Here is a 13079-nt window from a genome sequence, read left to right on the forward strand (position 1 = left end):
CCTGTGCACTCCTGGCAAAAGCAGTGCCTGCTCGCTGCAGCTGGAGAAGGCCCACATGCGGAAACCAAGACCCAGCACAGCCCCAAGTAAACTAAAAAACATGTATATCGCCAGCCAAAAAGCAAGTAAGTAGACCCTCAGGTGATCTGTATGTACATCCAGGCTTGAGCAGTGCCTAGCACACTTCCCTTATATAAGACATCCATTGAACTTGGGATATTCATGTTACACTGTAACACTTCACACACATCATTGTTACATTGCCACCATCCAAAGGGCAGACCCCACTCAAGACTCATTTACTGTTCTGACAATGTCCTGCATAGCGAAAGGAGCCAGGTCAGGATCAAGCATTAGATCTAGGCGTCAATTCACTTTGGTCTCTTTTAGTTTAGAATAATCCTCAACTTTCCTTAACACCCATGACCTTGACACATGAGCGTTTTGTAGAATATCTCTAGATGTGGTTTGTCTGATACGTTTTTATGATTGAATTCAGGTCATGCCCCTTTGGCAGGAGTATCACAGAGGACTGTGCCCTTCTCGTTGCATCCTCTCAGTGGCACACGATTTCAGTTTGTCCTGAACTGATGTTAACTTTGATCACCTGATCAAAGGAGCACTTGCCAGGCTTCACATAGTCAACAGTTTTCCCTCCTGTTGTAATTATTAATAAGCATTTGTAGGTAGGTATTTTGAAACTGCTCCTCAAACTTTCCATTAATTCATTTTAAAAGTTGTATCAGTATAAACTTGTAGTTTTCTATTTTATTCAGTGGGCTTTTACTATCATTTTACAATCTTTTACTATCATTCTTAATTTAGATGTTCAAACTGTCCCTGATGTGGCCCTGAGAGCCTCTTCAAGCTGGCTTCTGCCTCCTTGTGATAAGTCCCCCTCATTCTCTGAACACTTTTGCAACTGTTTCAGACTCATCTTGTTCTTTCCCACCTCCCAACCCTAATCATGGAAGCAGACATTTCTTTAAAGAATCTTGGTTCCTTTCAGGGGAAAATGGCATTTAGAAGCCAAGATATGAGTGGTAAGTATGCTCATTGCCATTGGGGTGTCACTGTTTCCAGGCCCTCTCAGTGGGAACATATACATGGGTATAGATGTGCACACGTATATGTGTGTACACACATGCACACACCAGTGAACCAGGGAAGTTGCTCAGTCGTGTCCGACTCTGCGACCCCAGGGACTATAGCCTACCAGGCTCCATCCATGGAGTTTTCCAGGCAAGAGTACTGGGAATGGGTTGCCATTTCTTTCTCTAGGGGATTTTCCCGACCCAGGGATCGAACCCAGGTCTCCCGCATTACAGGCAGACGCTTTACCGTCTGAGCCACCAGGGCTCTGTCCACATTTTTATATATATTAATATTCTCCTCCCACACCGATACATCCAATTCCAGTCTACCACCACAGAGCGGATTCTTCTTCTCTTTTCACAATTGTAACTCCCTCCTCCCATTGTAAGAAACCTGGCTTTCACTAACCTTAATATTTTCACTCATTTCGTTCATCTCCTATATATAACCAGTCTCCCAACTACACTGCACTCTTTTGCCTGTGTGGATACCCTGCAAAGACTCTAAATCCCAGATCAAGCTGTCTCCAAGTCAGCAGAGATGCCCTTCTCACCCTGCTCTGGCCCATCACACATCTCTGCCACCCCCATTCACAGCCCACACCCCCCAGCACCCAGGCTGCAGTCACCCAGTGGCTTTAGGCCTGACTGGAGAAGGGGGAAGACCACTGGATTTTTTCTTTAACTCCCCAGTGATTGCAGCATGTAGGGAGAGTTGACAGTCACTAAGGTACATCATGTGATTTCATTCTGCAAAAGGTTTTAATAACTCAGTGGGCTATGGCGTGCAGGACTGCGGGGTCACGGAACAAGGGGCAAGGTGCCAAGGCAGGAGAGATGCAGAAACTCCAGCAGAACTTTTTTCTCTCTCTCTCTCTCTCTCTCTATCCTGGAGCTTTACTAAATACCAGTGTGGATGTACCTCCTCAGAGATTCGTTCCACTGGTCTGTTTTAAAAAATGCTCTTCAGGGGATGGGAGACCAGGGAGAAGGACCACTGTTCTAGAGGCATGCACACAGCTCAGTGAGCCCTCCCTGCTCTAAAAGGGTAGAGATCTGCTTCTGTGTATTATTAAAAGCAGGGGTTGTGACGAGAACATAGAAAACATTCCTGGACATAAATAGAAGCAATATTTTCTTAGGTCAGCCTCCCAAGGCAAAAGAAATAAAAACAAAAATGAACAAATGGGACCCAGTCAAACTTAAAACATTTTGGACAACAAAGGAAACCATCAACAGAAGGGAAAAAACAACTTACAGGAGGAAATATTTGCAAATGATGCTATCGACAGGGGGTTAATATCCAAAATATACAAACAATTTATACAACTCACCAGCAATTTAAAAAACCCAAGCAAAAAAATAGGCTGAAGATATGCAGATGGTCAACAGGCACATGAAAATATGCTCAGTATCACTAGTTTTTAGGAAAATGCAAATAAAAAATACAATGAGGTAGCACCTCAAATCCGTCAGAATGGCTATTATCAAAAAGTCTACAAATTATAAATGCTGGAGAGGGTGTGGAGAAGAGGGAGCCCTCCTACACTTGTTCATGGGAATGTAAATTGGTGCAGCCACTATGGAAAAGTGTGGTGCAGTGTGCAGGCTTCTCAAAAACTAGAAATAGAGCTGCAGGACGGTCCACCAGTCCCACTCGGGGGCATATATCTAGAAAAGATAAAACTCTAATCTGAAAAGATAGAGCCACTCCAGTGTTCACAGCAGCACTGTTTACAACACTGAGGACATGAAAATAGCTGACGTGCTCATCAACAGACGATTGGTGTAAGAATATGTGGGGTATATATACATATATACATATAGACACTAAACAGAACCTTCAGTTCAGTTCAGCTCAGTCGCTCAGTCGTGTCCGACTCTTTGCGACCCCGTGAATCGCAGCACGCCAGGCCTCCCTGTCCATCACCAACTCCCGGAGTTCACTCAAACTCACGTCCATTGAGTCTGTGATGCCATCCAGCCATCTCATCCTCTGTCGTCCCCTTCTCCTCCTGCCCCCAATCCCTCAAAGCATCAGGGTCTTTTCCAGTGAGCCAGCTCTTCGCATGAGGTGGCCAAAGTATTTTACTCAGCCATATAAAAGAGTGAAATACACGTGTGCTAGGAAACTGTCGAGTGAAACCGCCTGGCTTGGCCAGGCATGATAATAACCACTTGCATGAGTTGTCTCACAACAGGAGGTCCTGATAAAAAACATTAGTGCTACCATGAAAACCTGAGGAGAGTTCAGGAGGGGCCAGAAGGAGGGAGGAGATGCCAGCCCATAATATGTCCTGCCAACCTCCCAGAAACCCTCACTCTGGAACCCATCCTGGCTGACAGACGCATGCTTTACCAGAAAGGACCCCAAGGCGCAGGACCAACTATAGGCACAGGAAGGATGACTGGCCAAGACAACTCGGAAGGCTCACCCATCACTGTCAAACCTGACACTGAGCCACGCAGCAGAGCTGCCCCCTTATCCTGCTGCTCTTCAGGTAGGTGCCGCTTTCCAATGAAGCCTTGTGCTCGGTCCGTCCGTGTGTCTCCTCAGGTTACTTCCTAGTGTTAAACAAGAGTCCACTCTCTGGCCTTGGACAGAATCCCACTCCAGTACCATCTGCAGCAACATGGATAGACTTAGAGAATATCATACTAAATCAAGTCAGGCAGACAGAAAAAGATAAATATTATGTGATATCACACACGTGGAATCTAAAGTATGGGACTATAAAGAAAGCTGAGTGCCGAAGAATTGCTGCTTTTGAACTGTGGTGTTGGAGAAGACTCTTAAGAGTCCCTTAGACTGCTAGGAGATCCAACCAGTCCATCCTAAAGGAAATCAGTCCTGAATATGCATTGGAAGCACTGATGCTGAAGCTGAAACTCCAATACTTTGGCCACCTGATGTGAAGAACTCATTTGAAAAGACCCTGATGCTGGGAAAGATTGAAGGTGGGAGGAGAAGGGGATAACAGAGGATGAGATGGTTGGATGGCATCCCTGACTCAACGGACATGACTTTGAATAAACTCCCAGAGTTGGTGATGGACAGGGAGGCCTTGTGTGTTGCGGTCCATGGGGTCTCAAAAGAGTCAGATGTGACTGAGTGACTGAACTGAACTAAACTGATGGGATTAGCAGATACAAACTAGTACACATAAAATAGAGATGCAACAAGAATTTACTATACAGCCCAGGGAACTATATTTGTTATCTTGTAATAACTTACAATCCAGGTTCGATCCCTGGGTCGGGAAGTTCCCCTGGAGAAGGAAATGGCAACCCACTCTAGTACTCTTGCCTGAAAAACTCCATGGACTGTCGCCTGAGGACCCTGATAGGGGACAGTCCATGGAGTTGCAGAGTTGGACAGACTGAGCGACTTCACGCCGCCAAATAACTTACAATGGAAAATAAACTTAAAATGTATACATGTAACTGAATCACTTTGCTGTACACCTGAAACTAACATAAAATTGTAAATCAGCTATAATTTAAAAAAAAAAAAGCAGGGGTTGCAATCTTTCCCCTTTAAGGGTCAGATAGCAAACAGTTGTCTTTGTGGGCCATACAGTCTGTCGCAACTACTTAAATTGGCTGTCACAGTGCAAAGGCGCCACAGACGTCTCTGAAGTCTGGGTGGTGTGGCTGTGTTCCAGTGAAACATTATTTACGAAAACAGGCAGCGTGCAGATTTGACCTGAGGCTGTAGTTTGCAGACCTTTGATCAAAAGGTAAAGGGTTTGAAATTTGCATTTTTAAGCCCTCTGATTTCAACTTGTGCTATTGACAGGGAAATTTTAATTAAGCAGAAAATAATTACCTTTATATTGACTGAAATGTTTCCTGATGAGATTTGTAAAAACTGCTTTCGTTCCTATAAAGAGATTATTTAAGAGGCAATCATTCCCTCGGTCAAGCTGATCTCCTTGGTCAGGCTCATAGAAGTAGATCTTGCATTTCTTTCCTCCCACTTTCTTCTTGTTTTGATCCCAGATTAAACAGCTAGCAGCAGTGATATTTAAATCTGTACCAAATCCAAGTGTGAACTACAAACCTGGGGCTAGGGGGTTCTACTGAGATGTAAATTAGTCACTGGGCAGAGTTTAGCACAGCTGCCCTGGGCCCCTCTCCTTTAGGCCGTCAGGGAGCTGGAGCACCAAGCAGGCTCCGAAGGAGAGCAAGGGCTTGGGATGCTGGTATGCAGGAGTAAGGAAGCATCTTGCTGGCTGATCTCTGCTTATTTACATCCAGTTCTCATGCCTGAAAGCATCCTGATTTGCAAATAGTCTAAACTAGGTAATTCAAATCTCAAATCATCTGTCATCTGTGTTGATAAAATGACTGGTTCTTCTAAAGTGGCCAGGGTATGGAGCCTGTCTTTATCCCATAGTCCGCCTGGGTAGGGCAGGAAGCAGGCAGATGGAGCACAGCCCATTTTCCAGTGGGAGCCTGGAAATAGCCGTGCATGTGGTGTTAGCAGCCAATAATTTAAACAATCGTGTCTTAAGCACTGGGTTGAGATTTTTAAATACTTACCAACTCAAAGACGGGATACTTACTTCTTCTCAGCTTTCCAGGTGATAGTGCCGTTATCGTTGTGTCGTGTCCCTCCAAACTGCTAAAAAGCCCCGTGGTCCCATGCTAAAAACAAAGCTCTTTGAGTCCACTCCTGCACTGTGCTTGTGCTCAGCTGGAGGTTGTCTGATTTCATCACACATTTGAGAGCTGTCTTCCTCCTGGCAGCAAACCTGGAAATGCTTACCTGCAGGCACACAGGGTTTGAGAGAATTCCTTGGGCGTCAACCCCAAGATCCCAGTTCTGAGCTAAAAGGTGGTGCCTCTATCTCCTATGAAAAGGTGTGTGACGAAGAATGCGCACCCCCCAGCACACCGAAACTATAAACCTCAAAAGCAACATGCCTTGGAAACGGGGACAAGTGAGGTACCTGTTGATTTCATTCAATGATGCTTACTGGGCACCTACCACTGCCAGAATGGTGAGGCCCCAGGGCACTGGGAGAGCTCAAGTTCTTGGGGGGAAAAAACCACAAGAACAAGTAAATGATTAAGAGAATCTCAGCAAGTGCAGGGAAGTGGCAGGGTTGGTGAGATCTATTATTGATCTCTTGAAGATCCAACGAGTCCAAACGCATGTGCTGGGGCGTAGCTCTGAAGCCGGTTAAGTGCTTTTGCTCTACTTGGACCTGATGACGTTGCTTTTCTTCATGCAAAAAAACCCTGGTAAGTGCCTATTTTCAATTTGCTAATACAGCCATTTTCCTTATTAATACTAAAGCTGCATAACGTGGGCTATGTAAAAGTCTGCAGGCCTGAAAACAGGGTGTGTTTCTGATGGAAACACTCACATGTATGATTGCATAACAGCCAACAGATAAATGATCATGATTTGTAACCCCCTGCTGCTGTTAGTTTGACCATACTTCAGGCATGTTGCTTTCACTTACAGAAACTCTACAAGGTTGGTCAAAAAGACAAATATTAAATGAAAACTGTTTGCTTGAAGACGTGAGAAAAAGTGTGCAAAGCACACACATTGCAGACTGAATAAAATGTTCCAGGAAGAATAATTTGCAATATAAAGCTTAATAATTTATTGCAACATGAAAATCTGCTGATTAAATGGAACATTAGATGGAAGAAAATACCTTTATAGTGCAAGCTCTCCAGTCTGGGAACACTTGTATGGATGTGAAAGGTTTTAAAAATATATTGAGAGATTCTGATTTGATTTTTAATTGAGTCTAAGCTGCATTGCTTTTTTATTTTTTAGTATTCTCATAGTAATAAGTACACATCTGTCCAGGGTCCTGGCTATATATCGCTGATTCCGGGCAAATTAACTGCTGTAAGCACCTCACTGTGGGTATCAGGCAGGAGGGGCGTGTGACACATGGTAGAACCCACAAAACTGACCACTGACAACTGGGGAATGTGCTAGGCTGGGGATACAGACTGGAGACAAGGCACTGCCTCTCAGGGAGTTCACAACCTGTGTGCTGGCATCTGCGCTGCTTTCCAGCAGCTGCGGGGGCCCTGGAGAGCAGGGAGGCGGGCAGGAACACTGAAGCCTCCTCAGAGAGCACTCACAAACAAGGCGCAGGAGAGGGAAGGCAGAAGACAGGAGTGTGCACAGCCCTGGGGGAGTGGAGCCCACTCCGCTGTACAGCTTTAAAATGCTTCGTCTGACACTTAAGTCCCCCTTGTTGTCATTTACCACACATCCAACTCTAATTCTCACCAACCATGGACCTCGGAGATCTCAAGTATCTGCTCATCCTTAAAACAGATAAGCAGTGACGTCATACACACAACCTGTGCATCATTTGACAAGGAAATTCCGGCCACAACAGAGGCCACCACACAATTTTTAATTAAAAATTTTAAGACTCAAGTCCTTGAAATGGCTTAAAGTGGTTATATAAAAATTTGATAAGATAGAAATGAACAAGCACACAGTTTGCTGGAATACAATTTATTCAAAGCAATTCACATTAAAATATTAGGTTTAAATACACATACAATTGTATTATAAAACACTATACTTTTCCAAGGTTTATGACATTTACTTTTTAGAATCACCTGTATGCTTCTAATTTGAGTCTAAAAGATACCACTGAGTGTTGCTATAATTGTATTTATATTCCCATTTATTTCAACTTTCCTAATAGATATTTAGAAAGTATTCATAAGCTCATCTAGAATATACATGGTTATATGTTAAATATTTACATTAAAAAGGGGAAGCCAATACAGTGCTACAGATACATGACTAGAGAGTTCTTTAACATATGAAATGTATTTAATGGTTCAGCTTGCTAGAAATGTTATTAGGCAGGAAAAGCTCATCAAGTGGTTTATGTCTACGTCCTCTGCACTAGACCCACATTCTACCAGAGTCCATATACAAGGCTGGCTTGGAGTCACTTCATGTAAATGAGATTGTACTCTGAGTTTCTGTGAAAATGACTGGGAAGTTCAGATTTTGCCCCAAGGTTGTTCCTCATCTTAGAGATCTATGTCAATCACTATTAATAAAATTTAGTTCAACTAACCTATGATTGGCATAACTACAAAATACAGAGCCTATTTCAGTGGAATCCCAAATGGAGTGAGGCTCATGGCAAATCAGATATCATCAAAACAACACGCATAGGTCCTGCACCTGAAAAGTGCACAAAGGGAAGCTTAGGACTAAGTTCTGGAGGCTGGGACTCAGCACTGAGCGAGCCCCACTCCTTAGGTCTAATTCTGCAGAGCAGAGATGAAGAAAAGCATGGCTGGTGCCACCATAACATTATTCCTTGGCTTCCCTCCATCAACCCTCCCTTCTCATGACACCTGCAGGCCCTAGATGCAGGACGGTTGGTCCCAACGACACACAAGTTAGCAGCATAAACAGCAGGGGGCTGGCTTATTTCCCACCAAGGTAAGGTCCCCCTTCTTGTACATGGTGGGAACCAAGAAACCTCATGGAAACCAAAACAGTAGCTAATCACTGATTTCAAATGAACAAGGAATACACCAAATGGGGATAAGTCTCAATTAAAGCATTTTCAACTTTTAAATAATACCATAATCCCCAAGTAGGATGAGAGTATCTTGACTACCCCGCCTTAAAATCTTTTATAGTAATGACTTACAGTGTAGATATTAACAGGCATGAAGGCCTATTTGAGGACAACTTTGGTAAAACTGAACACAAACCAAGATTTCACTCCTTCATATACTTATTTACGTATTCACTGGGTGTGAGTATGAAGTAACAAGTCCAGCGTAGGGTAGAGCTTATGCTGATGAAGACCTGAAACCATGATGAACGGAAATGTACTGCTCTACTTCATGATCAAACTCAAGACTCAGATGCAGACTGGAGACTTCAGTGAACAGAGGTCTGTGGGAGCACCGTGGGAGAAGGCAAGGCTTGGAGGGCGCACCCTGAACCAGCAAGTCTCTTTTGAGTCTTAGCGTCTCACTGGAAATGACAAGCGATGGATCTGATCACACGTCAGATGCCTTCTGGCACCAACATTTCACAAACTGGAAAGTATGTGGGGTGTGTAAGTGAAGAATTTCATAGTATATTAAGCATCAGAGGGCCCACTGAGCATCATTTTGTCTGGCTCCAAAATTTTTCAGACAAACAATACTGACAACCAGGTCAACTAAAGGAACAAAACAGCAGAGGATCTGAAAAGTTAATGGGGAGAAGAACCCTGAAAAACTATGGCCTCACACACCAGGAGCTTCAGAGAAAATGGCACAGATTTACAGTGTAGGCAAAACCCAGAAATGTCCAGTGACTTGATATACATAATTATCGTCAGTAAGACGGTGAACATTATCAACATTATGAATAAATAAAAGTACATAAACAAAGTCACTTTTTATTTGTTTATTTTGTCCTCTAAAACACATTTAAAAAATAATATTTAGACACAGAATCACAAATACACACAAAATAAAATAGTGCTGGCTTGCTTCACAAATGGGTCTCCTTTGACTCCTTTAGCTGCTTTGCATAAAATTCAAAGCTCTCCTGTAGACAAGAAAAAAGCGAGGGAAGTTACAGATAAGAGTTACCAGCAAGAGATGATGGCACAAAACTTGGAAATCACAAAGTACTGCCAACGGGCAGGACAGACTGCTGGGCCCATGAGAGCTGCCGTCCCCTCAAGGCTTCAGCACTCTGCTCTGCTTCATGAAGTCACCTATCCAATAGCCCCCAAGTCAGAGTCAAGCACCAGGAGCCCCTCCTCTGTGTGTGCAGGTGTTAACGCTTGGGAAACTCTGCAGTCTCCCTTGGGAAGGTTAAGAGGTTTGAAATAAACATGTTTTAGCCACTTCCAGTTCAGTGAAACAGTAAAAAGGAATTCTGCACATATGATTTCTCTCATTAAACAAAGCCAAGTAAAACAAAATTTCCCAGGCAACCTACTGAATGGGAGAAAATATTTGCAAAGGTATTTATCTGGTGAGGGTTAACTGTCATACAAAAAATTTACATAACTCAACAGCAACAATGAAACTGAACAGACATGTTTCCAGAAATGAACTACAGATGGCCAAGAGGTATGTGAAAAGCTGCTCAACATCACCAATCAGGGAAATGCAAACAAAAAACACCCTGGGATGGATCTCCCTTCATACCTGTTAGAATGGCTACTGTAAAAATATGACTAGAAATAACAAGTGTTGGTGAAGATATGGAGAGAAAGGAGCCCGTGTGCACTGTTGGTGGGAACATACATGGCGTAGCCACTAAGTAAAACTATGGCGGCTCCTCACGAAATCCAAAATAAACCTAACATATGATCTAGCAATTCCACTTCTGGGTATTTATCCAAAAAAATGAAAACATTAATTTAAAAAGATATATGCTCCCCGCATAGTCACTGCAGAGTTAACAGGAGCCAAGACAAGGAAACAAGCTAAACACCCATCGATGGATCGATGAATAAAGAAAATGTCACACACAGACACAGGATTATTATTCTGCCATAAAAAGAACGCAATCTTGCCACTTGCAACAACAAGCAAGGATGGACCTCAAGAGTATTGTGCTAAGTGAAATGAGCCAGACAGAAAAAGATAAACACTGTGTGATCTCACTTATATCTAGAATCTGAAAAACACAAAGATCATGGATAGAGACTAGATTAGTGGTTGCTTAAAGGTTGCCTGCAGAGAAGGCAATGGCACCCCACTCCAGTATTGTTGCCTGGAAAGTCCCATCGATGGAGGAGCCTGGTAGGCTGCAGTCCATGGGGTCGCTAAGAGTCAGACATGACTGAGCGACTTCACTTTCACTTTTCACTTCATGCATTGGAGAAGGAAATGGCAACCCACTCCAGTGTTCTTGCCTGGAGAATTCCAGGGATGGGGGAGCCTGATGGGCTGCCATGTATGGGGTCGCACAGAGTCGGACACAACTGACGCGACTTAGCGGCAGCAGCAGCAGCAAAGGTTGCCTGAGGCAGGCAGGGGTGTGGGTTGGGGAGGATGAAAGTGGGTAAGCCATGGGGAGATAATATACATATATATATATATAGTTAATAATACTGTACTGCACATTTGACAGCAGCTAAGAGCAGATCTTGAAAGTTTTCACACGAAAAAATATTTGACTATGTATGGTGGCCAACGTTAACTGGACTTACTGTGATGATCATTCTGCAGTATCTACAAATATCAAATTATTTTGTACACTTGAAATTAATATAATGCTATGTCAATTACACTTCAATTAAAAACCTTAGATAAAGAAATAAAAACCAACTTATTTAAAAATGGAAATGAACAAGTAATTAACAGTGACATAATATGCTTAGCTATTGAAATACAGGCCATTAAATCCTATTTCAAGTTGAAATGAAGAGAGAACTGCCCCAAGGACATGTGATAAATTCATACCTACAGCTGAAGGTCTGAGAGTGACCTTGTATTTTAAACCTTGGTATCAGAAGGCTGTTTTCCAGCAGCCAGACCCATAGCATAACTTTAGTTCCTGAAGCCCTCCCTGGAGGGTCCTTCACAGAGATCTAATCCTCATGTAATTAAGTATTCACCTTATTCTTCACACATTATTATGAAGCATACACAAATCTGTAGAGGTATTTTCCCCCCTCTTAATTAAGAAACACTCACAGGAGGTTCAGTGAAAGGGACAGACTCTCCAGCATTCTTCAGCAAAACTGCGTAACGCTTTAGAAACAGATCATTCAATTTTACATTCTTTGCAGTCAAACTTTCATATAGTGCTTTAGCAGATGTGACATCATTGTCGAAGACTAGAAAAAAAGATATTAATCATAGATAAAGTCAACCTCTCTTCTTGTTTTTCCCAAACACTTAGCCATTCATCGATACCTGGATCCCTTCATCCTAAACGAAACCAATACTCAACTACCTTCAACAAAAAAAACCATACCCAGGATCTACAACCCAGTCTTCTTCCCCACACCTCTCATTCAGCATTACCCACTATGAAAGAGAAGGAAAATGGCAACACAGCTATTTAAAAGGCCCATGCTAGTTCAACTGACCAGACAGAAGTCTTCAATCACAGAGTAAGCACATGCCATTCAATCTTCTTCTCTATAAAACCACACTTTGAAATCAGGCTAATTCAGTGACTTTTGTGATGAGGGGCATGTAAAGTAAGTAATGTGGAAGTCTGTATCTACATCAGGATCAGCTGCTAAACAACACCAGAAGACTTTCAATATATTCTCCTATTCTAAAATATGCAAGTGAGGCATATAGTTAGCTAGTGATCCCCCCAAATTTATATACATTATTAATATACATTAAAAAACTACATATATCTGTGTAACAAGCTACACTAGTATTTCATGTAATTGGATGATGCAGCAGCCCAGGAGCTAAGTTTAGCTGGCTCTCTACTTGTGGCTGACATGCAAATATTTTTAAGTTCACTGTTGAAATTATACAGGCTCTGCTAAGAACTGTTAGTGATCTGACTCTTTGATCTTGCATTAGATTGTTAACATCTACCCTACACTGATGCTGAATAATTAACCCCAACTCTACCAGCACCAAGGTGAGCCTCCAGGATGATGTGGGATGTTCAGCGATCAATCAAGGATCTCCCTAAAGGGACTGAGGATGACTGTACACCTCTCATTGAAGCTGAACAGACCTTTAGTTTGGATGAAGCCAGTTTCCTCTGCGTGAATCATTTGCTCCCGTCCCTAAGAGACCAAAGGCTTCTCGTTCCACTGCCAAGGGCTCAACCCAAGCTCTACCATCTTCTAGGGAGCTGCTCCCAAAACACTCCTATCTTCTCTTTCCTTATCTCCCTGCTCTTCTCCCTCCCAACTGTCACGCAATTTAGTAGTATAGTCATCCTGTTTTACACTACTTCATCTTACATACTAACACCTGCCAATTCTGCAAATGTAACCTTAAGAAAGTTTATGACTATAGCACTATTTC

At 42.9% G+C, this 13079-nt stretch overlaps 1 protein-coding gene across 1 annotated transcript in view; it reads right to left on the reverse strand.

The window, feature by feature from the left end:
- The window catches only part of LRPPRC (leucine rich pentatricopeptide repeat containing), a 99060-nt gene continuing 95482 nt past the window's right edge, over positions 9502 to 13079 (reverse strand). The window contains exons 37-38 of the mRNA XM_018055178.1: positions 11769 to 11911; positions 9502 to 9660 (exon numbers count right to left, since the gene is read on the reverse strand). Coding sequence (XP_017910667.1) covers positions 9604 to 9660; positions 11769 to 11911 — 200 coding nt within the window. The 3' untranslated portion in view covers positions 9502 to 9603. The remainder of the gene's footprint in view (positions 9661 to 11768; positions 11912 to 13079) is intronic.

This window comes from Capra hircus, chromosome 11, assembly GCF_001704415.2.
Source record: "Capra hircus breed San Clemente chromosome 11, ASM170441v1, whole genome shotgun sequence".
Taxonomy (NCBI): domain Eukaryota; kingdom Metazoa; phylum Chordata; class Mammalia; order Artiodactyla; family Bovidae; genus Capra; species Capra hircus.